Source organism: Brachyhypopomus gauderio, unplaced genomic scaffold, assembly GCF_052324685.1.
Source record: "Brachyhypopomus gauderio isolate BG-103 unplaced genomic scaffold, BGAUD_0.2 sc66, whole genome shotgun sequence".
Taxonomy (NCBI): Eukaryota; Metazoa; Chordata; class Actinopteri; order Gymnotiformes; family Hypopomidae; genus Brachyhypopomus; species Brachyhypopomus gauderio.
This window is the reverse complement of record NW_027506887.1, coordinates 1,481,688-1,506,830: the sequence shown is the minus strand read 5'-3', so window position 1 is coordinate 1,506,830 and position 25,143 is coordinate 1,481,688. Positions and strand designations below refer to the sequence as shown.

Here is a 25,143-nt window from a genome sequence, read left to right as displayed (position 1 = left end):
TACAGCCCAAAGTGTATTTAGCAGACAGATTGTGCATGCTAACACAAAGGCCACCACTTTACGTGCATTCCAATGTTATGCACCTAGCTAACATTGGTCCCTTATAACATGCAGGGCGAGTCTCAAGATAGGCATAAAATAAAAGACCAATGAGTCTTCAGAGTAGGCCACTGATGCCTGGTATTCCAGGAACCTGGAATTCTGGATATATGTATGGATGAGAGCAAGAGATGAGATGAATGAGAGGGAGAATTACCTCGGACCAGTCCCCAGTTTTCCACTGCGGACATGGAAAATCGTTGCAGGGCTGAGCCGTGAGCTTTTCTCTCAAGTTGCATTTGCTGTCGTCGCTGGTCCCGGACGAGTTGCCGCACACCGCAGCCCTACGGCGCGTCCCCCCTTCACAGCTTCTGGAGCACTGCACAGTTCAAACAAACAACTGCTGTGGGTCTCCGCGCTAATGTCGTGAGCCTGGTGTACAGGACTGATAGAGAATGACTTTTTTAGCTAGCTTGCACAGAGCGAACCAAGGTCAAGGGGTCATGAATGAGAGGTAAGGTACGTATGATAAGCCAATCCCTCTCACCTCCGACCAGGGCGAGTACTCCCAGACGCCAGGGTTACAGTCACCATGGCAAACCTCCTTGTTATCAGGCTTGCGCTGGTTGCTGCAGTACTGGTCATCGACCTTCTGGGTCTTGCTGTCGGTGCGGCTGTGCCGGACGCAGGAGATGTCCAGAGTTCGGTAACCTTGGCCACACGTAGCTGAGCACTCGCTCGCGTGGGCAACGTGCCACCTGTCAAATGCCGCGAAAACGTTTGAGACACAGGAAAACAAACCGGGGCATGTAGGTGTTTAAGGAAACTCTCTGAAGAACTGCTGGACTTCAGGTGTGAATGCTAACCTGTGTGTAGGTGCACCTTCAGGGTTAACGGCACACATACCTGAGGTCACAGTCTGTGTTGCAGGGTTCGGTGACCGAGGCCGGGCGGGCTGAACTGTGGCATCTCTGGTCTGACACCACCAGGCGGTCCGACTCACGACTACACAGGATCTTCCTCTTACGTTCCCCTGAGCGACAGGTGGAAAGAGTTAAGAAATAAAGAAATTAATCAATTAATGATTCACCGAAAAGGTTGTTACTGCAAAATGAGACAGAAAAGAAAATGAATGAATGAATGAATGAACTACAGATGAAGGAACCATTTCTTGTTAGGCTAGCCAAAAATAGGCTTGGTCACTGCATGCCAGATGATAGCAGTGCAGTCTCTCCACCCTGTTCCTATATCAGCGGAGGTGCAGGAAATGGTGCGTAGACTAACTCTGGACCATTATACGGCCAGGCCACGGCTGGAGGCTATGAAGGCGGGCCAGAGATCTGTATGGAAAACTGAAGCCCAGATGTTTGGATGGTCTACCTCATGAGCTTCATTGCTTTGCGTGACCTCAACGACCCTGACAGCTGACTTCTCTAAGCTATCCAGGTCCTGAAAGGACCTTACTGGCACTGTGGGGATTCCTTAAATGGACCATACCTATCCTAAGACGCTACATACTAAGCCATACATTCAGGTATAGGAGTCATTTCATTCTCAGTATAAATAATCCATCCATACCCAGACACTAATCCCAACCATAAACCAAACTCTAACCCCAGCCATAACCCCAATACCACTCACAGCCATAACCCAAACAGTACCACAACCATAACCCAAACATTACCCACAACAATTTACCAGAACACGTTCCAAGATAATCTGACACTCTTCTATCGCACAATGACTTTGCAATGACAACGACTCACAATAAAAACCCAAAATGCTGAAATAAAAAAAGAATTCAGCATCCAGTGGCAACCCAGGCAACTCACCTTGGCACAGGCGGGTGCAGTCCTGCCACGGGCCGTATGTGTCCCAGACAAACAGCTGAGTCTTATCCTCTACAGGGATGTTATAGGAATACCTGACATCTGGATTGTAAAGGTTACCTACGGATAGCACCTGTGGTCAACCCCCCACACCCCGCACAAAAATATAGTAATTAGAAAAGGCACAATTGGGAAAATGAAAAAGAATTAATGACCTATTTAACTAATACAAAGATTAACATTGCCCTTTCTCTTAATATACACTTCAGAAACTGCTTCAGAAACTGCTCTTTGATGTTGAAACTATGTTGATGAAAGTTTACATGGAATTGAGAAGTAAATAAACGCTAATGAATGTGTTACCTGGACAACGACCTCTTCCTCAATGCGGTCAGTGCAGTTAAGTCTCTCGATGACGTGATCGGAGCCACTGTACTCTATAACAGCATCCCCCACCTTGAGTTCCCTTTTAAACATGCTGACCACAAAGTCTCCGTTGAGCAAATACTCTCCACGACTGTTGGCTACGGCTGTGGAGGACAAGAGGACAGGAGAGAAGGTTATTATCCTGGAGCTGTATTCACAACCCAGCAAGCCCCATCAAAACTAAGCCTCATCCTGCTTTTAAGAGAATTTTAAATAGACAAGTAGAGATATAAGCTAACGAATCTCTGAGGAAAAGGAAAATCTCTCTCAGACTAAGAATGAAGTGTCTTAAATCATTCTATATTGATCAGACGGGTGGGACTTTTCACCCATAGAATGGATTGCAGCACTAATTGTAAAATTGTTAATTGTTAATCTCTTTATTAAATTTGCATTAAGTAATATTGTGTACATTTGTATTTATATTTAACTGGTTTTACCTGTTTATAAAAGAACAGTTGTAAGGTATTCTTTGCTTGCCACAAACAAAATTTGCATCAGCACATGTTTTCGGTCTGACAGAGGAAGCGTGTCAGACACCTGCATGTTTGCATTGTGAGGTTGAGCTACAGAGGAAGATGAAGATAATTGGAATGAAGGAGCTTAGCTTTCCTCAGCGGGACTGTCTTCCTGCACTGCTCTCTCACTCCACTGCCCAGATTCACACTAATGCGATTATGTAGCTTATTTCCTGTGTTACCTTCCTCATCATTTCACACATCACGCAACTCAGACCTTTCCCCTAATCCCTATGTTAACCCTTTGGGTGCATACACACATGCGTGCACAAGCACACACACACACACACACACACACACACACACACACACACACACACACACACACACACACACACGTATTCATAGTGTCCCACAATCTTCAGGGCACAAGGGTCTACTCAAAGAAGTAATAGACCAAAAGATCTTTTCCCAAGGGCTTCCTCAGTTCTGGCCCACAATCACACCAGCATGCCTTCAGGACACTCTGTCCCTGGTTTATATGCGAAACCAGTTCTATGCATCCTTCCCCTTTACCCAAATAAAAGCTCCCACTAATAAGGATCCGCCTTGATGTGATGTTTGCTATTGGAGGAGAAGACTGTCAGTCAGGCATTTTGCAAAAGTCTGGAACCAATCAATCAAATGCTACTCTATACTTAACAACGTAATGAAATTATATCCAGATATAACTGCAGATAATTCTGCAGTCCCCTGATGAGGGTGATGATATGCTAACACCAGCCAACCAGAAGTGGAGACTCGGGGCCATGGTCTGGGGCCAAGATATGGGGTCTGGTGTCTGGGGCCAGTGTCTGGATCTGGGGTCTGGTGTCTAGGGTCTGGGGCCAGTGTCTGGGGCCGGGGTCTGGGGCCAGTGTCTGGGGCCGGGGTCTGGGGTCTAGGGTCTGTGGCCAGTGTCTGGGGCCGGGGTCTGAGGTCTGGGGCCGGGGTCTGGAACTAGGGTCAACGGTCTGGGTTCTGGGTAGCCGTGTGACTCACCCAAGTAGTTGTCATCATCTGGTCTTCCAGAGTAGCTGTGCTGTCGCACGTCGATGTTGGTAGCCCCTCTGGGGATGCGCACCACAACATTGTACCCTGGACAGCAAACAGCTCTGTTAACATGTTGTGTTCCATTCCCACAAATTACACTTGCAAACTACCAAGTGAACATTTTGAATGCAATGCTTATGAACTGCTTGGATTTTATATGCACAAGTACTATATATAATACAGCATGAGCAGTACATATTAAATACAGTGTGTAGGCAAGGCAAGGCAGCTTTATTTATATAGCACATTCCATACACATTGGCAATTCAAAGTGCTTCACACAAAAAAGAAGCTTATTACGACCTGAGGTCTATCACCTTGGGAAGGTCATTGCTCACAAAATATAATACATATTTTAAAGGAATGAAAATATAAAAAAATAATAATTACATAAGAAATTACAATGATTATGATATTAAGATACAAATTAAGATACAATAATTAAAGATTAAAGAAGATAATAATAAAAAATAAATAAAATTGGAAACTGAGAGAAAATAAAATAAGAAAATAAGAATAATCAAAAGATAAATAATATAGGCTACATTTACGGTACCTACACTAACCAAAAGCCAGTCCAAATAAATAAGTGTTTATCTTGGATTTAAAACATCTAATGTTGGAGCTCTTCTAGTATCTTCTGACACCTGGTTCCATTTAGAAATAGCATAATAGCTAAATGCTGCATCTCCTTAGTTCTTACCTTTGGCAGGACTAACTGATTAGTTCCTAGTGACCTAAGATTTCTGCCTGGCTCATAGCTCTGCAGCATGTCGGATAGATACACTAGTCCTACACCATTAAGTGATTTATAGACCAGTAGTAACACCTTGAAGTCTATCCTGTATTGTACTGTTAGCCAGTGTATGAACTTAAGAATGTGGGTGATGTGACTTCTTTTGCTCCTAGTGAGAACTCTAGCAGCTGCATTTTGAATCAGCTGTAGCTGTTTGATGGTCTTTTTTAGGAGTCCTATTAGGAGGCCATTACAGTAATCAACCCTGCTAGAGGCAAAGCACATTAAACTCTATCCTGTTCTGCTGTCCTAAGCATCATGCACAGCTGTATATTTTAGCAACATATATCATTGTATTAAATGGAAAGAGAAAAACTTGAAAAGACAGAACAGAATTAGTGTTCTATGTGCAAGGGAACGGAAGTAAGCTAACTGAAGGGAATCAAGTGGATCTGGCAACTCACCATAGTGCACTGTGCTGAATGTTCCAGCCACAGTCTTGCAGGAGGAGTTGTCTCCCCCACACACTCCACATTTATCTCTCCTGGCCTTGGAGTTTAACACATGGTCACAACCCGCTTGCTGTGGAGAGTACAAATATGGAAAGGAATGAGCCCGCCAGTGTCGTTGGGAAATCCAAACTCCATAAATTGCACTCCAGGAGTGGAGCATGGCACAGACGCAGCAGAACTAGGCTGGCACTGCCTGTGTTCCTGATGTGTTGCTACCTGTGATGCTATCTATGATCCAGCTGTGATGCTGCCTGTGATCCTGCTGTGATTCTGGTATGATGCTGCCTGTGATCCTGCTGTGATCCTGCTGTGATTCTGCCGTGATTCTGCTGTGATTCTGCTGTGACTCTGCTGTGATTCTGCTGTGATTCTGCTGTGATTCTGCTGTGATCCTGCTGTGATTCTGCTGTGACTCTGCTGTGATCCTGCTGTGACTCTGCTGTGATTCTGCTGTGATTCTGCTGTGATTCTGCTGTGATGCTGCCTGTGAATTTGCTGTGATTCTGCTGTGACTCTGCTGTGATCCTGCTGTGACTCTGCTGTGATTCTGCTGTGATCCTGCTGTGATTCTGCTGTGATGCTGCCTGTGATCCTGTCGTGAAACTGCAGTGATGCTGTAGTTTCTTCATCAATCAGTAGCTAATGGTGATTTATCTGGTAAAGCAAGCATAATCTGCTTATGCAGTAGATGACAGTATATTGAAGTTTAGAGGTCTCAGGATAGAGCTACTGGGTATCCCAACAACTTGTGTACAACATGTGTATGTCCAAACACACACACATACACACACACTCACACTCACCCTGCACAGGCCCTGCACGCAGATGTCACTGGTATCAGGCCCGCACGGTGTGCCGTCGGTAACACGGTCCCTGAGCTGGTAGTAGGCTGTGCTTCCTGCCACCCTACAGAAGAGCTTACAGCGGTCCTTCATCAGAACTGACAGGGATGCCGCACAGCACATAGACACACACAAACACACAGACACACAAACACACAGACACACACAAACACACAGACACACACAGACAACAACCAGATCAGCAGCACATCACCATGTTCTGACATCATATAGTATTAGCACTTCCATTAAATATGGGCCGGCTAACACGCTTTTGCTTTAATGTCATTGGATGTTGAAGAAGGAGAAGCCTTACTGCCGCTGTACTTGGGCAGCCAGCGCACATTGGGTGGCAGACCGTTGATGTTGAAGTGGCGGCCATCGAAGGCCATGCACTGATCCTCCCGGAAGTCCCTCTTCTGTTTGGAACACGGCTCAGAGTTGCAGGAGCGGAATTTCATTCTGCGTCCCACACAGTACTGTCCCCCATTCTTGGGCCTAATTAACACATACACACACACACACACACACACACACACACACACACACACACACACACACACACACACACACACACACACACACACACACACACACACACCTGGTTCAGTTTGAATACCACCCTACCTGTGTGAATATATGCTCTGTGAAACAGAACTACTCAGACAGAAGGAATTCACTCCTACTTTTAAACTGATATTAAGAGTGTGAAGAGGGAACATGTTTTTTTTCTCTGCTATATTACACAAGCACTAAGGGCAAGTTTGCTTGACCTCGAGGGCTCAGCCCCACCTCTGTTTGGGACACTGCCTCCATCCCCCTGAGAGCGGCAGGAATGGACAGCTGTGTGTGAGTGTTCACTGCAGAGTGAGGATCACACACTCAGCCCACTACAATCTGAATGTTGAGGTTCAGGCCTGCGTTTCAGTTTGCCAGGCCTGGTGTCCAAGGTTTGGTCAGTTCTGTGGTAATGGGTCTTTCATTATTTTGCATTATTTTAGAATATATGAAGGTCTTTCCAGAACCTGGTCTGCCTACAGACCACAAACCATTCATAAACACCCTGTCATTAAACACATGCTCACTGAACACACTCTCAAAGAACACACCCCCATTAAACCATTAAACCCATGTCCTCAATGAACACACAGCGAACCTCAGCGAACATGCCCTCCCAGGACACGCCCTCCCAGAACACGCCCTCCCAGGACACGCCCTCCCAGAACACGCCCTCCCACCCTCCCAGGACACGCCCTCCCAGGACATGCCCTCTTCCTAAGCACAAAACTGATATCTCCTTGGCAAGTGCCTCAGCATATCCATTTTTATTTGAGTCAGACCGAGAGTACCAGGAGATTTTGTTGCTACCTCAGAACAACCATGGAACGAGGAGACTTACGGGGGCTTGTCGCAGTCCCGCACAGCAATCCTGATGCCCCCTCCACAGGTGCGTGAGCAGGAGCCGAAGGGGCTCCAGACGCCCCATGCCCCGTCCACCGAAGCCGTGTCCTGCTCTTTCAGGATGCACTGGCCGTGTTTGCAGTGCTGCTCACAGAGGGGAGAGAGACAGAAGATGGAGCCAAGCTGACTTTGAGCACCCAGCCATGCAGGACACAGTGCACAGAATACAGTACACAGCGCAGTCCACTTCACATAGCACACATGACACAGCACACAGTGCACAGTACACTTCACATAGCACACATGACACAGCACACAGTGCACAGTACACAGCGCAGTCCACTTCACACAGCACACATGACACAGCACACAGTGCACAGTACACAGTACACAGCGCAGTCCACTTCACACAGCACACATGACACAGCACACAGTGCACAGAATACAGTACACAGCTCAGTCCACTTCACATAGCACACATGACACAGCACACAGTGCATAGTACACAGCGCAGTCCACTTCACACAGCACACAGGACACTGGACACAGTACACAGCACAAAACACACAGTACACAGGACACTTTCTCAGAGCTCAAACACACTCGGTTCAGCTTGATGAGGTGTGGGACAGAGCTATAACACTTGTACACCAAGTGTACATACTATTTATCAAACCCTCTAAATCAGGGGGACTTGGTATTTGTGATAGTATGACAGTAAGACAGTATGTGTTACTTCCTGGGAATCAGGAAGAGTTGGTCATTTGACACTATACCTGCTGTGCCATTTGAATTATATGCACAAAATGACTCAGCTAAAAAAGTTTTTTTTTTTCCATTTTAAGACAACAGACCATTTTTGGACTGAATCATATTGATCTGAATCAAACTCCCCCACAAAAGCTGGCAGAGAAATAGCTGAGCCCAGTCATTACTGTATGTGAATGAGTACATATGTTATGATTCAGTATGATCCAGACACACATAATGAATGAAGAAAGACATACGTTATGAATCAGACATATATAATGAAGTCCACATAAGTTTACTAGCTAAGCTTAAAGTCTTAGCACATGATTTATGTCTCTGCAGTCCATATATTAAAGTGATACATTATTGCCCAGTGAACAATGGATGCTAAGATATTACATCAAATTTGAATGTATTACCTGAATGCTCATTAAAGAATGTGGTGATTAAATATGATGATGGGTTGATTACAGTTGTGTCTCTGCAAGGGAAGAAGTGCATGCTTAGAGTTTCTGAGGAGAACACTGTGGTTAGGGTTTATGAGGAGAACACTGTGGTTAGGGTTTCTGAGGAGAACACTGTGGTTAGGGTTTCTGAGGAGTACACTGTGGTTAGGGTTTCTGAGGAGTACACAGTGGTTAGGGTTTATGAGGAAAACACCGTGGTTAGGGTTTCTGAGGAGAAAACTGTGGTTAGGGTTTCTGAGGAGAACATTGTGGTTAGGGTTTATGAGGAGAACACTGTGGTTAGGGTTTCTGAGGAGAACACTGTGGTTAGGGTTTATGAGGAGAACACTGTGGTTTGGGTTTCTGAGGAGAACACAGTGGTTAGGGTTTCTGAAGAGAACACCGTGGTTAGGGTTTCTGAGGAGAACACCGTGGTTAGGGTTTCTGAAGAGAACACTGTGGTTAGGGTTTCTGAAGAGAACACTGTGGTTAGGGTTTCTGAAGAGAACACTGTGGTTAGGGTTTCTGAGAGTACACTATGGTTAGGGTTAGTTAGGTTTATGACTAGGAAACTCTGGCATATGAGTAATGTGGTGACTACCACATGCAGCTTTCCAACCACCCTGTGGGGGGCGCTTATGCTGACTCTACTGCACACCCTCCGAAGCCCAGAGGCCAGACGTGACATCAAAGCTGCAGAGCTTTTTAGCTTCATCAGCTTGAGTGTGTGTGAGTGTGTGTGTTTGTGTGTGAGTGTGTGTGTTTGTGTGTGAGTGTATGTGTTTGTGTGTGAGTGTGTGTTCTAATGGAGCGCTTGCCTTTCCAGGGGAGCAGTCTGTCCCGTCAGCCCAGGGCATGTGCTGGGTGCGACAGCCACGCTGGGCTCCCTCAGGACTGCTGCACCACAACCGCCGACACTGCATCTGCAGAACATTCCCCCACGCGCACACACACACACACACACACACACACACACACACACACACACACACACACACACACACACACACACACACACACACACACACACACACACACACACACACAGGGCATTACCTTTACACAGACTATCTGGGCATCAATACCATCCGTTGCATCAGCTAGTCTGTAAATGTTAGGCATTGCGGGCTTTGACTCACAAACCATCATAACTCTCCTCCACATATCTGTGTGAGCATCGAACAAAGAACCACAACTGCATCACCTTCAGTTTGCTCAAGCACTGCAGTATGTATCAAAGGCCTCAAACATTTAATGAAATTAGTCTGCATTATTCCTCTTCTTACCATGTATGGACACACCTGTGTCCCAGCCCCAAATATGAGTTCACACTGTTTATTGACACTGTATATCTGTCCTGGCAGGATTTGTGGCAGGTTGTATGGTGTGGACACGGGCTCGTCAAGCAGACACTCCCCGTACCCTGTGCTGATGAGAAATGACCAAAAAGAAAAACACTTCAAGACAAAAAACAACAGAAAAGAGTCTAACTAAAAAAGGGTGAGGGGAAGGGGCTGCAGATATATTCTGTGCTCTGTGGAGAGTGAGCTATGTTTAGGTTCAGGAGTGAACTCCTATGTGTTTAGGTTCAGGAGTGAACTACTATGTGTTTAGGTTCAGGAGTGAACTCCTATGTGTTTAGGTTCAGGAGTGAACTACTATGTGTTTAGGTTCAGGAGTGAACTCCTATGTGTTTAGGTTCAGGAGTGAACTACTATGTGTTTAGGTTCAGGAGTGAACTCCTATGTGTTTAGGTTCAGGAGTGAACTACTATGTGTTTAGGTTCAGGAGTGAACTCCTATGTGTTTAGGTTCAGGAGTGAACTCCTATGTGTTTAGGTTCAGGAGTGAACTACTATGTGTTTCAGGTAGTTGGATGACAGGAAGATGAACTGACTTTCTCCACATTACTTGGGAAATTAAATCAAAAGGTTGATTGTCAGTAAGGAATCTGATTATTAGCAAGGAATCTTTAGAACAATCTCCAGAACACAATTCCTCACGGATCCATATCAGTGCCTCCCAGTGTACGCGGTCATGTCTGCGCGGGAGGGGGGTGCTCACAGGAAGCTGTCATTGGGTTCTGGCACGGAGAACAATGGGCAGTACGCACTCGAGGAACTCGGTGATGTACTTCCTGCTGCACTTGGACCACATCCAGGGGTTGGTGTAGTAGTTGAGCGTGGGGGCCATCACGTGCTGCTGGTTCTTAACGCCATCCTCCTTACACTTGTTACTGTCATCATGGAGCATGTTAAACCTGCAGAACCAAACACACACACACGTTTTCATTTGCACACACACACACACACACACACACACACACACACACACACACACACACAGTTGTGTTTGGGTTAGCAGTGTCCCCATGTGGTCCAGCAGCTAAAGTCCTTGTGAGTGTAGCTGCCCAGCTGACAGCAGAGTCTGCAGGACACCCGGACGTCCCTGACAGCAGAGTCTGCAGGACACCCGGACGTCCCTGCAGCTCAGAGCCGACTCGTGCACAGCCCAGCAACTCAATCCCCTGCTCAGCCAAGACAGTGATGTCACTGCCCTCCACCACATGAGAAAGGAATTCTGAAATCCTGATCTCAAATACATAACAATCCAAAAGTGATTTAGGCTGGGACTGGCACCTACCGAACAAAGGCTCAGGGTGTTAAGAAATCTGTCCTTGGCGGGACAAGGCAGAAATCTGAATTATTTTACTGCAAGTTCTAGAGTAAAAGTGAAGTTCTGAATAACTGATTTCATAAGGCTTGGAAAATACTTTAGTATGAAGGTATACCTTAGTATACCTTGAATAATGAAAATCTCTGTTTCAGTAACATGCATGCACTCGGTCACGCCAAAATCACTTGCTGTTTTAATCTCTGGACCGATGACATTCTTTTTGACCGCTCACATATATGGAGCCACATTTTTTAATAGCAAAGAGAGGTCGGAGCAAAATGCTTTTTAACAGCATGAATCATGTCTGGCAGACCCAACAAAAACCACCCCAGAAGGCCATGAGAAACTGCTTATCGAGTGCAGACAGTTTTTAGGCCACTATCATGGTGTGCTAAAGGACCACCACAACATCTCAGTGATCTCATGTCTAAATAAGACAACACATTAGAGCTGGACACAAGACTAACTGATAAAGGCAGTCTGACGAGTGTGTGTGTGTGTGTGTGTGTGTGTGTGTGTGTGTGTGTGTGTGTGTGTGTGTGTGTGTGTTAGTGACTGAGTGAGAATTCTATAGATCTATAGCACTTATCTATAGCAGTGGCAGCAGGGGTGTGGCTGGCTGAACCAGTGGGTCATTATAATTGGTCACACTTTTGTATTATACACTCAGTATTACACTTGTCCCCCCTGTCACGCTTCCCCGACAAGATCAGGAATGTATTACAACAGTACTACCTCATTCTTGGAATACCAGAATTTCAGGTTTTTTTGTGCAGAATTTTATGCACTCTAAGGCAGTGGTTCAAGTTTTCGTGAAGTTTGAGTTTTAGTCGCCTGTGTGCAGCGTTTGCCGGGACCAAAGGCCGCGAACTAGTGTGTAAGTGTGTGTGGCGGAGGGGAGAGCTAGTCACTCACACGTGGCCAAGCTCGTGGGCAACGGTGAAGGCCGTGCTGAGGCCACTGTCTTCACTGATGCTGCAGCTCCGATAAGGGTCACACACTGTGCCCAGCTCCGCCAGGCCTGGCAATGCAGAGGGACCTTCATCATCATCATCATCATCATCATCATTATCATCATCGTCATCATCATCATTATCATCATCTGCACTGAACATTCAGATCCTCACCGATCAGTGTCAAATGGCCCAAGTCATCAATACAATATAACATAAAAGCGGTTGTTACAAAGTTTTTCAACATGCTTTTTACAGTCATAATCTTAACCATGAGTGTTGCCATCGGCTGTATTGTTGTCATGAAAGAGCTTTACCTAAAGTGTCACATTTATCTCGTGCTCGACAGATGTCCTGCCTGTGAAAACACAAAGATCTCCCTCACACACAGCACTCACACACTGTAGTCTCAAAATCAAATCAAATATATTTGTATAGCGCTTTTCACAACACATGTTGTCACAAAGCAGTTGTCTGTACAGTAGGAACAATGTCAAAAGGAGGGAGCTCTTTACTGACAAAGAATTGGCACTGAGACCTGGTGATGAGGATGGCTGTGTCGTGGTGGTTGTGGTGGTTGTCATCGAGGTTGTTCTGACCCTGCTGCCAGACACAGAAATTCTTTAAAGTAGTCTGTGCATTAAAAGAGATAATAGGACCATCCTGCATAGAAAGAGAGTAAAGAGAGAGACATAGAGAGGAAAACAGAGAGACAGATAGAGAGAAAGACAGAGACAGGAAGAAAGAGAGATGCATGATAATATTTGACATGAAATAACACATACAAGTACTTCCCTGACTACAGAAGTGCTGATCTGATCTGATCTGATCTGTTTTATTTGAATTCTGAACACAGATTCGCCTGATCCAACGTCAGCACTATTCCTCTCACGTGATTTCTCTAAAAAATCATATGGTCATGAGGTAAAATATGTTGGTCATTTATAAATCAGACATTATTTTTACATTATTGTCCCTCATATCCTATAACATAGTTCTCATTCTCATATAGATCTCATATCATTGCTCTTCACATCCTATTACATAGTTCATACATGACCCCCTTTCATATAATTGTAGCCATACAACACACACTGTAAAAAACTGAACTTAAAATTGCTCGCCTTACTTATTTTTAGTTTAGCTGAGCCAAAAATAATTAATTGCACCATAAACTATAACAAAGTAATTGGATCAGCTTACTTTATTGAGTTTCTTGTTAAAAGTTGATCTGACCTTACAACCTGCATTGTCAAAATATACAAATTGTAGTTGAACCCTAGTTAAGGCCAGGCCAAATCCTCTGCGCATGCTCAATTAGGCTTCTTAGTTGATAACGGGGCGGGGTTTGCGATTTCTGCCAGAATTTGACTCCGGACATCTTGAAATGGATTTCACCTACGGCAAGCAGCGACCTACGCTACTCTGAACTGAATATTAACGTCCAAATGTGTTTTGAAATTATGCTGAAGGAAGCATTACAGTTTTAGTATATAATGCATGTCTGATCTGCTTGATATGTATTCAACAATACTGAATATGGCCTATACTGTTTATGGGTTAATAGAGATGGTGAATAATGTATGATAGTGCAGGGTAAGGGAAAGACTTTAAACTCCAATCTTCGTCAGAACCAGCATAAGCACCAGCACCAGCACCAGCTCCAGCACCATCTCCATCTCCAGCACTATCTCCAGCTCCAGCTCCAGCACCATCTCCAGCACCAGCACCATCTCTAGCTCCAGCACCATCTCCATCTCCAGCACCATCTCCAGCACCAGCACCAGCACCATCTCCAGCACCAGCACCAGCTCCAGGAACCACCTTCGCCCGGACATTTGACAGCTGAGACAGAGCAGCTGAAACTGTTCCCTTACCAGCTCGCTGTTTATGATGACAAGCTTCACGATGACGATGTTAATGAGGTTGCCGATGCTGGGATCCTTGTAGATGGAGGACACCTGGGGGAAGACAGAGCAGAACACTGACCTGCTACTGCGGGGATGTCTATATGAGCAAATGCACCACCATTTACAACCACATTAGCATCATGAGACCATGCTGAAGGTTTAAACCAGTTGAATACTTGTTACTTCTGATTGTTTGGCCAATACTGAATGAATTAATAATTGGACAGGTGCACAATACATGCAGAACTGGAGGTTTAACTTTGAGTTCCACAAAGTTTGCTAGCATATAAGACTGCCAACAAAGACACAGTAAACATATCTTACATTCTCTCTAGGCATTACTGTGATTTAATTTCTCATCTTCTATGTCTAAAAGCTGTGAGCTGCTCACAGATGTCAGTAACAAATACAGTCATGACAACCTCAGATTATTAAGAGGTCCTCATGCAGTAGCTGTGGTCACAATTCCCCTAGTTGGCTGATGGTGGACTGTTCCTCAGCAGCCGAGGAGTTGATTGTGTTCCCGGAGCTCAGGTTGTGCCAAGCACAAAATGCGGGTCAATCTGGCCTCCATGACAGTCCAGCTAAGCAGAATCTCTAGCCTTTCCCCCACATTCATCATATTTGTCAGAGGAGTCCAGCTGTTCTCTGGCACCACAGGACCAGAACCGCTACCCGCCCAGGTGACTGGTGCAGACTCACTGCGGGTGCAGGGACTTACGATGGACATTAGGGTGAGGACGTAGTGCTGCAAGTTGCGTCCGTGGTGCTCCACCATCTTGGAGTCGGCGACGACCATGACCTCTACAAAACGCGGGTAGGAGAGGAAGCGCTTGGGTCTGCGAAAAGGTCCCGACTCGCCGCTGCTGTTGGTCGTGTTGCGCGTGCTTTCCGGTAGGGGGTTGGAGGGGATTCCCTTGCGGAGAGACTCCAGGTCAGAGAAGAACGTACTTGGAGATGAATTGCCCTGCTCCTTCCTGCCCTGGCTATTTTGTGTCTGTTCATGACCTGGCACAAAATAAGGCAAACTGCATGAGTAGTCAGTAGTCCATTTACTCAGTACTCAGTAGTATACTCAGAACTCAATACTACATAATCAAAAAGTATGACACAAGTGGATCTGATTATAAGTGAACTGAACAGCACCAGTGAATGCAGAGTAAATTCGCCCTAGCAGTGTGACCCGTCGAGTAAATAGTATTTGTATTTTGTATGTTTAATGCTCCACCATCAACTGACACATATCATACATCTGGCCACTTCAGAGGATTTACAACTTAGCTTGCGGGCTGAGAAATCAGTATTTGGCCTAAAGAACGCCCATAACACTAAACTAATGCCTGCACTCTGTTATACAAATTCCACAGCTGAAGCAAACAGCGCCAAGCAGCTCGGCTAACTCTGGTGCCAGATCAAACCCCCTTCACATGGCACTGAGTGACTGCAAGTGCAAACAGTGAGCACAGGCCCTCTAAGTGTTTATCACTGTTACTGGAATGAGATGAGAAATGGTTTGTGGCTCAAGCTTCCCTCACAGCTAGAAGTCCTTCTGTCCACAAAAGGAGGGAGTCTAAGAGGGGTTATACTAGGTAAACCTGGCAACCCACCATAAACTCAATGCTGGAGCAAAGCCCCATCTCTGGACCAATCACTGTGAAGCCAAAGGCTCAGGATTCCACAGGATCAAGAGCAAGAAACTTCAACTTTGTTGGGAGTAAATTTTTGGATGGTAACTGAAACGTGATGTAGAAACAGGGCTCTCTTGCATTTGGCCAAAAAGGGGCCAAAATACACAGTTATTGCAACATCAAACTGACATAATGAAGGTACAATAAAACAAATCCCTCCTGCTGAAAAAGGGGAGACACAATAGACCTTTCATAAAACCCCCTTTTATCTCAAGTGAGTGCATTTCAGGGAAATAAATATTTCCTTTACATATCACAACATCGTAGGAAAATGCTGACAATCCAAAGAAGCTTATCCAACCTACCCAGCCTCCCCAACCTGCCCAGCCTACCCAGCTTGCCCAACCTACCCAGCCTCCCCAACTTGCCCAGCCTACCCAACCTGCCCAACCTACCCTGCCTGCCCAGCCTACCCAGCCTGCCAAGCCTGCCCAGCCTGTACAGCATTGCGGGGCATTACATGTCACATTATGTGAGATCCAAATGCATTTTACAGTGATGACTTTTCAAAGGTTTTGAACTTTTCACCACTTCACTTGTGGGTCTCGCGCAATCAGACCAATCAGGTTTCCTTATCTTCAGGCCACAGGAAATGCAACCATCAACAGGATTCTTGTGTGTGTGTGTGTGTGTGTGTGTGTGTGTGTGTGTGTGTGTGTGTGTGTGTGTGTTTGGTGGAGTGTAGTGTCAGCTGTACACAGTAACAGTGAAAAAAATCTCCTGCTTACAAGAGGGTTTTCCATCCACCGAGTTTTTGCGCATTTTGAAAATGCGCATGAAAAAAGCTGGATGGAAAAAGTCCAAAATTCGAAAAAAGCCCCAAATATCGCAAAAAGATTTGTACGCTAGGAGGAGGTGGAAAAGTTAGACTATCGCATCGCCAAAATTCGGAAAAACTGGATGGAAAAAGGGTTTTTCGCAAAAACGATGACGTATCGTGCCTCAAGTCATGTGGTTCTGTACATGATCGCAATGTAAAGATGGCAAATGCATACAAAAACAGTTCTGGAGAGAGCAAAAATTGAATTAAACTTCTCCATGTATAGAAAAGAAAAAGAAAAAAAATGTTTCAACGTGCAAAAATGCGTAACTGCCAGATGGACGTAAAACCACTATTGTTTGGCATCCTCTCACGTGATCTAAAGTTTATTTGCATAACTGTAATGAATGAAAACAAGGCTTAATTCGCATTTTTTTCTGCCGAAACTTGAAAATTGCGCATTATTTTTTCAAAAGGTTTGGATGGAAACCCGGCTACAGTCTCATACATTACATTACTGCACACTCCACTTTGCTCTTTCATGTTATTAGTCTAGCGAGGTATCGTACATACTGAAAGTTTCTAATATGTATTCGAATTTTGCACTCTTCTCAAAATGGATTAAGCTCTTTTTTATTCAGTTTACACACAAATGTTGCAAAAATAAAAAACAGAAAAAATTACATTTGCATAACTATTCAGACCCTTTATTAGAAAACTTAAAATTGAGCCCTTGTTCTTCAAATAGATAACAATCTATCAACATCTATCAACAGACAATCAAAAGGCAATTCTATCAGACTTTGAAATACTTCAACAACTTAAGTAGAATCACCTGTACCTAACTGGATTGACCAGAAAGTTCAGTGCCACTCACAGACTCACAGTCTCTGTGAGGTCTCACAGGTAGAGCCAGGTGTCTAAATGTGACACCCTAGACATGCAGTCAAGAGGACTGTGACCTGTGAGACATGGTTATGTCAAGGCCCAGAATTGGACATGGATGCAAGAACATTTCTGCAGCATTGAAAGCATCCAAGGAAACTGTAGCCTCTATCATTCTCAAGTGGGAGAGGCCTGAAACAATCAACAGGCTTCCCAGTTCGGCCACCCAGCTAAACTGAGTGAGTTAAGATGAAGTGCTTTGGTCAAACAAGTGACCAGGAACTCAACAGCCACTATGAATGAGCTCCAGAGTTCCTTTGTGGAGACTGGAGAACCTTCCAGAAGGACAACCATATGTGTTGCATTCCACCAATCAAGCCTTTATGGTAGAGTGGTCAGACAATTATATCAACATGTGCCTTTTAGTGTGAAAGCCATTCTTGAAGTTTGCCAAAAGACACCTGAACAACTCTCAGAAATCAAAATCCTCTGGACAGCTGAAATAAAGATTCAATTGTTGCTGCAATTTCAAGATCTCAGACTGGGGCAAAGGTTTACATTTCAAGACAATGACCTGAAGCACCCTACAAAGAAAACACAGGACTGACATTGGAAAAATTCTGTGGAAGTCTTGGAGCGGCCTAGCCAGAGTTTGGACCTGGAGCCAACACTGCAGCTCTGGAGAGAGTTGAAAATTGTTGTGCACCAACACTCCCTATTCAATCGTCCTGGGTGTCAATGATAATGGGCATTCATAATTGAGGAGTGCTATGTGAATACTGCAGAAAAAAAGGATCAGATGATGAGTCTGACAAATATCAAAATGTGAAATACCCTAAAGGCTCGGAAAACTTTGCAGATTCATTGTAAATAATCTTACCTGATGATGTTTTACTTGGAATCATTACATTTTCTAGTAGATTTAAACAGGCTGCATTTGCTATCAACATGGACAAAAACTGACAAGAAAAAAGCTTATTTTTTTTGAGGGAAATATTCATATATCCCATGCAGTACTGAAAAACCTAGGTTTGCCAGATATGTGTACTGTAACTGTATTCCCATCAGGAACGTGTTAGGAAACTCTGGATAAGTCAACTCTGTAAGAGGTTGACTGGTGGAATCACTTAAAAAAGATGTGAGAGCAATGTCTGTCATTTATGCCAAAACCAATGTGTGTCTATTAGAAGTCATGAAGGACATATAGTTTCCCAGACATCCCAGCAAAGGTACGTACAGTACTGAACTCAACAGCCACTTCAATGGAAACAGCTTCCAGGTGTGCAGCTGGAGTCAGCTCATCTGTTCTTACACAGGTGGTGTCAGCCCTTCTTTAGACCCCCGTCAGTGGTCAGTTTCTGACCAAGCCTCCTATTGCCTGGAAACTTTTGGACGGAAGACTACCATCTACAGAAACACTAACAAACCAGATACCCTTCAACTGCCATGTGACAACCGTGCCACTTGCATGATAATACTATAGAATAAAATTCCATGATAAATGGTATCAAAGCCATGCTACTTGCATGATGTTACCATGTGACTACAATGCCATAACCATGTGACTACCATGGCACAACTATGTGACTACCATGGCACAACCATGTGACTACCACACCCCTACTTTATGACTATCATGTCACTAACATGAGACTACAATGTCACCTGTAACTTAATTCGCTGTGTTGAAAATGGTTCGCTACTCAAATAAAATCCAGGTCGTTTTATCCCAGAAACGTGCAAGCATGGGGACTGATAGATTTGTGCATTTGTCCATCTGTAACAGGTGCACTTAATAAAATGGCCAATAGTGAGTGAATTTCAGAAGACCCCCCTCCCTCCTTTCCTACCTGAAGCACCGCATGCTGTCGCGTCTCCTTTCGCCCTCTTCTCCACATCTCTCCTGTAGACTATGTGAGGTTTGATGTGTTCTTCCGCGTAATGTTCACCGCTGTAGCTGTGAAGAGGCTCCACAAAATACTCCCCTTCTGATGATCTAAAAGTGCCAAGCTAAGACAAACAAGCAAACAAATAAACAAACAAGGTTTAAATGGAGCGCGCCTATAGCTGTGTGCACGCATTCCGCACGTCGATGCTAATTGCCCTTGTCATGACCCCCCCCCGTAGATTTTGCCCACCCAAAACCATGAAGGTTAATGCAGCGATTACAAATACGCTACATATAATGCATGCACATTAACAAAATTATCCTCAAGAGAAAAACAAATATCAGTGATGATTATCAGAAAATTACGTCGTAATGTGTGTTTCTGCTTAGAAAATGTGCTGAACTTGGCAACTCGAGACCATAACCAGAAACGTTTTAAAGCTCTAGGCGGGTACGGTTGTGAACTTGCTGACCAATTAATACCGCAACAGCAAAGTATTTTTTAATGTTCACAACCCCGCCTCCTGCACACATGTAATTTACTCTCCAATTCTTCTATCAGTAGCTTCTGATTGGCGCTTTGAAATCTGGCCACAGCTAGACCTATTTGGTCGTTGAAACCGCCACAGTATTCACAAGGCATGTGGCATAATTGGCAACATGTCTCAATTGTACAAAGCGCAAATGTTCAAACCTAAACAGTTGGCTTTATTACACAAGGGTACCGTCTCCTGTTTGTAGAGAAGATTCCACATCTACATGCAAGAAATCAACTGCTGATGTGATCACGAGTCAGTGTTGTGGAAAAGAACTCAACACTCGCCGGTGCAGCTGCCGTTGGTATTAAGTGAATGCATCGTCAGGTTCATCTCTTTCACTTTAATAGCTTGAAGTTCTCAACAACAGACTTGTAACGTGCGTCAAACAACATGTGCTCAAGTGTCTGAAAACAAATTCTGGACAATCTGTGAAGTATTTCAACTGCACACTGCGCTGGAGAACAGTCCCGCCTACACCGGTCCAGTTCAAACTTTAAAAAGCGCGAGTAAACGTGGTCTTCCCCGCGTCCTCGTGTATTACAGAGGTAGACATTCCAGGTTCAGAAAGTAAAAGTCCTCACCAAGATTTTGCTCAGGCTTCCTGGATTGTGTTGATTCCACTAATTTTACTTGGCTTGCACAAATTAGAAGCTTGAGTAAAATCATGGGAAGGAGTTTTACTTTCTGAACCTGGAATGTCCATCTCTGATGTATCTGACTTGTATCTACTCTCGAAAACATTTATTGTGGAATTTCTCTGACAGGCAGGAACAACTACGGAGGTAAGATTAAGAGTGCTAAAAAATAAACAAAGCTCTGGTTTCACAAATCTAGGCTAAATAACTTTCTAATCTAAATCAACAGCACCGAGGACACATTTTGGTCATGTTCCATGTTTAACAAAATTCTAACGTCTATTTGGGAACTGACATATTTAGGAACTATCCCTGAGAAACAGCTTTATGACTCGTGCTCGTGCTGTCCCACGTTCTCTTCAACAAATGACGTTCGGTTGCCAAATATGGGGTGGCGGTGACGTCAACACTACAGGGGCCGCCCCTCTTATTGGTGTGCGTAACACGTCACTTTACTCGCTTCGGACCAAAATTGATCGTTGATACGGATCATCGAAAAACTGGCTCTTACATAAACATGATAACCTACTTGCTGTGGTCTAACAGTGAAACAGGTTAGGTTTGTCTACTTTGGGGACATCACCGTAGGGGACACAGCCTATAAATTAATTATAAATCCATGTTTTTTATGGTAATCCGTTTGGATGGAGCTGTCACGGTGGTTTACAAAGACAGGGTCTCTGCACCAAGAAACATTTTTCCTTTTAGTACAAAGTTGTTTTACAAAGATTAACTTACCAGTCCAGCGCACAGGCTTATAACTGCGATATGCCCATTGTCAGCATTCACGTGCCCTTTGTAAAAGCAGTGGCGATACACGGGGTCCTCTTCCTGATCCTCCTCCTCTGAGAACTCCGTTAGATTCCCTTCCCGCCCCACTCCAAGTATCGTAACAGTGTACAGTGGCGCAATAAATCCAGACTCGAGCGAGAGGTTGAGGTGAAAGTCCTGGCCAAAGGCTGAAATCTGGTAGTGGACATGCGGAGTAGCCCAGTCATCAGAGTGGTTGCCGGCTGCCCCTGTGCTCCGCTTTTTCCGTTTGAAGTGCACGCTCGCTGGAAGTTTGTCACCGGCGTCATTCACTCTGGAGGGAGTTACAATCTCGTACGATTCATACTGCTCTGAATATTTACCTGTGGACGAGGGCAAACACTGCATATTCAAAAAACAACCTATAACAGTAAATGGTAAACATATTCTAGACGATAAACGTAATATTATCTTTATATTTGCCTTCATAATTGACTCCTTATATATTATAAGCCGACTTTGTCATTTTTAAGTTTTATCGCATATAAAACATGACATTATCACGAAAATGCATGTAGTCTTTCTTGAAAGTTTGCTGAGTTGTCCCGTTCTCCGATTCAACCGAGAAGTCATTCATTCCCTGCGCTCCACTTGGGTATAACGGAGAAGCAGCGTGAATGACTGAGACGCCAGGGGGAAAGTTTCTCTTACCTTTTCTTGAATCTAGTGGAACTTTCCCCGTTGAAGTTAGTACATTCATGAAGTCAAGCAGTAAGACTAGAAAGACTAGACCCCAGAGGAGAATATTCATGGTTGTCCCCGTTAGCTAGAGTGCAGCACGCGCGAATACAGTATTCCTCTGTATGAGCACGAGCTGCTGCATCCAAAGAGATTACCCGCTGTTCGGGAGAGGTGCGTTACATATCGTGCTGGGTCGGGGAGCTCTGTCGGAGTTGGCGAACGTGCATAATGTATTAAGTGTGTGTGTGTGTGGGGGGGGGGGGGGTGTCGATGCACATACAGCTGCTATGGGCTTCGGTCCATGGTTAACATTTTGAGGAACACGCCTCTCACTCTAGCCACTCCTGCGCGGTACTAAATGTACCGCAGTAGGCTGCAGCCGGACGTCCGACAAGCCGGACGTGACTCGTGCGATTTCAATGACCTGGTGACGTGCTTTCATCTGATTCACTTTGCAATTCAACTGTTTTTGGCACATGTCGAATCTTCGTCTCATGCCCCACCGATGCTGCTGGTGGATTACAGTTTTCATTCTGTTACACAAGCACGCACGCGCTTAAGTACCAAAAAGGACGGAAGAAGTAAAGAAAACGGCAAATGTCCGGTCTAGGAGCAATTATGCAAAGTCTGGACAAGTAATTATGAGTGGAGGGGAGCTGAAAACGAACACGGGCCAGCAAACATTTGTGATTTACGTTCTTCCTCCGTAACATGTTTGATGTTCGTACCTCTGCACCGTAAAGTACTAAAATGTTTACATATGTGAAGGCCACGGCTAATTTTCTCGCATATAAACACGCTTGCCTGTTCACAGAGGTTGTGCAGTTCTGCAGGTGCGCGTCTAACAAAAAACGGACTCATCAGCTATATGCCCCGGGAGCACACTTTGATATCTACAGTGCCTCCCTGGCGTAGGAATACTGCACACACCATCAAGAACTATTACAAAGGTCTCAGCGGAGATGCCTGTCGCCCCTCATTACCCAGTGCACATAGGACCATTATGCATACTATATTTTAAAGAAGGTATTATTCCATCGGGGTGCATATTGTATAAGTACAGCTGGAGAAAATGCTGACTTTCAGCATTCTCGTTTCCTAATATTATAGTGCACTCGGAACACAGAACACTTTTTTTTAGAAAAAAGGTCTTGTCATCTGTTGCTCCTTGCTTACTGCATATTAAAACAGCATCGTTTACTTCCGGTTGTTTTCCTCACTTTATTGAACAAGCTTGTGTTGTACTACCCCTTAAGAAATAAAACCCTGACTCATCAAACTGTAATAATTTTAGGCTTATTTCTAAATAACCATTTATTTCCAAGATTTTGGAAAAAACTGCCTCAGTTGAACTTAAGGAGTTTTTTTTTAAATTCATTTTGGGAAAGTTTCAATCAGAGTTTCGTCCAAAACATAGTACTGAGACAGCTCTGTTGAGAGTCTTAAATAACCTTGTAATGCACGCTGACACTGGTATCACCTTCAATTCTTTTGGACATTAGCACAGCTATTGATACCATTGATCATGGTATTTTATTGGAAAGGTTGAATCAATGGGTTGGGATCTGGGCCAGCACTATGGCCTTATTCTTACTTGTCAAACAGGTAATTTGTGGTGTATGTGGGTGATGGTATGTCTGACCCTGCATCTATTAGCAGTGGGGTGCCTCAAGGATCTAAACTTTTAATTCCTTATATGTGCTCCCTTAGGTGATCGTATTCAAAGTTGTAATGCTTCCTTTCATTTTTATGATAATGAGACACAGATATATATAGCCTATATCTCTCTGTCAAACAAAATGACACTGGTAAATTGGCTCATGTTACCAACTGTTTGACAGCTGGATCAGAATCTGGATTTTCTTAAACTGAATGATGAAAAGACTGAGGTTCTAATTGTGGGCTCTGAGGAAATGTGCAAAAAGGTGCAGTCAGCTTAAGATTGTGTTGGTTTAAAGGCAAAGCCATTTGTGAGAAATCTCGATGTGACATTTGACTCCCATCATAGTTTCTCGTTACACATCAAGAAGCTTCTTCAAACCTTCCTTTTTCAGCTTCAAAATATTAGTAAAGTTAGAACTTTCCTACCCTTTTCTGACACTGAAAAAAGGTATTCTTGTCTCGTTAGGATTACTGCAATGCCTTATTTACTCCTCTGAATCAGTGAGAGGTGGCTCATCTACAGCTTGTTCAAAATGCAGCTGCGCGTCTTCTCACTAGGACAAACGCCTGGAACGTATCACACCAGTATTACCTTCTGTACACTGGTAATAAGCTTTAGAATTAATTAAAAAATTGTAATGATTACTTATCAGGCTGCCCATAATGAGGCTCCAGCACACATTACTGAGCTCGTATGTCCTCTTCATAGTGTGAGAACTCTAAGGTCTTCAGAGTTGCGGTTATTATCTGCCTCTGGGGTTATTATCTGCCCCCCGTACTAATCTAAAATCAAAAGGGAACCGGGCGTTTTGCAGTTTATGCCCCAAAATTGTGGGAAAAGTCCCCTCTATTGGCATCAGACTCTCTAATTTGATTCAGGTTTTTAAAAAACGTTTAAAGACACATTGTTATTCTCTTGCTTTTTTGATCAATAATCTATATAAGCTGGTGTGTATTTGCGTATTCGTTTATTTAGATGTATCACTTATTTGAGTTTGGGCTTATAATGCATTTGAATTGTCCTGTGTTGCATTTTGTGTGTATGTATTTTGCGAGTCACTCTAGAAATGTTTTACTTCCTTAGTTTTGCTTACTTACAGTTTTCACAGTACATTTGTGTTGAACTGTGTTGTGAAGGGAGGGCTAAGAGGCTCTCAGCACGTGGCTTTTAGAGGTTGGGGTAACCTCTCAGGACCTGGTCTTCACCCACCTCACTGTCCATTCCTTTCATAGGGCCTACCATAAACCTTTACATGCCTCATTACAAGGCCATTGAAATAATAGTTCTTTTGGATGAAAGTGCCCCAGTTTTACCTGAAAGGGTTCTTTTATGTGGTGCTAGAAAGGTTTCTTTAGAACGACATATAATGGAACTGAATTATTCCATTTGAAATTATTCCACTTGGAACTGAAGCTTTTACTATGGGCACACATATTCATTTGTGCAAGCACTTGTGTTTGAAGACATCAGCACAGCAACAAGGCTTAGCTAACGAAGACATCATATTCCATCATATTCACTTGGC

At 44.2% G+C, this 25,143-nt stretch overlaps 1 protein-coding gene across 3 annotated transcripts in view; it reads right to left on the bottom strand.

Annotated features, from left to right (window-relative positions):
- Positions 1 to 22,189, bottom strand: part of adamts9 (ADAM metallopeptidase with thrombospondin type 1 motif, 9) — a 50,190-nt gene extending 28,001 nt beyond the window's left edge. For all 3 annotated transcript variants that reach the window (XR_013124958.1, XR_013124959.1, XM_076989155.1), the window contains exons 1-21: positions 21,926 to 22,189; positions 21,203 to 21,597; positions 19,253 to 19,412; positions 14,791 to 15,077; positions 14,037 to 14,120; positions 12,698 to 12,822; positions 12,477 to 12,517; positions 12,122 to 12,227; positions 10,644 to 10,790; positions 9,818 to 9,959; positions 9,350 to 9,454; positions 7,334 to 7,479; positions 6,251 to 6,432; positions 5,896 to 6,032; positions 5,045 to 5,162; positions 3,794 to 3,889; positions 2,232 to 2,398; positions 1,872 to 2,001; positions 946 to 1,072; positions 587 to 797; positions 257 to 418 (exon numbers count right to left, since the gene is read on the bottom strand). Coding sequence is in view for 1 of the 3 variants with exons in the window: in XM_076989155.1 (XP_076845270.1) it covers positions 257 to 418; positions 587 to 797; positions 946 to 1,072; positions 1,872 to 2,001; positions 2,232 to 2,398; positions 3,794 to 3,889; positions 5,045 to 5,162; positions 5,896 to 6,032; positions 6,251 to 6,432; positions 7,334 to 7,479; positions 9,350 to 9,454; positions 9,818 to 9,959; positions 10,644 to 10,790; positions 12,122 to 12,227; positions 12,477 to 12,517; positions 12,698 to 12,822; positions 14,037 to 14,120; positions 14,791 to 15,077; positions 19,253 to 19,412; positions 21,203 to 21,597; positions 21,926 to 22,025 (3,168 nt within the window). In the remaining 2 variants the exon portion in view is untranslated. The remainder of the gene's footprint in view (positions 1 to 256; positions 419 to 586; positions 798 to 945; positions 1,073 to 1,871; positions 2,002 to 2,231; positions 2,399 to 3,793; positions 3,890 to 5,044; positions 5,163 to 5,895; positions 6,033 to 6,250; positions 6,433 to 7,333; positions 7,480 to 9,349; positions 9,455 to 9,817; positions 9,960 to 10,643; positions 10,791 to 12,121; positions 12,228 to 12,476; positions 12,518 to 12,697; positions 12,823 to 14,036; positions 14,121 to 14,790; positions 15,078 to 19,252; positions 19,413 to 21,202; positions 21,598 to 21,925) is intronic.
- Positions 22,190 to 25,143: the final 2,954 nt, after the last annotated feature.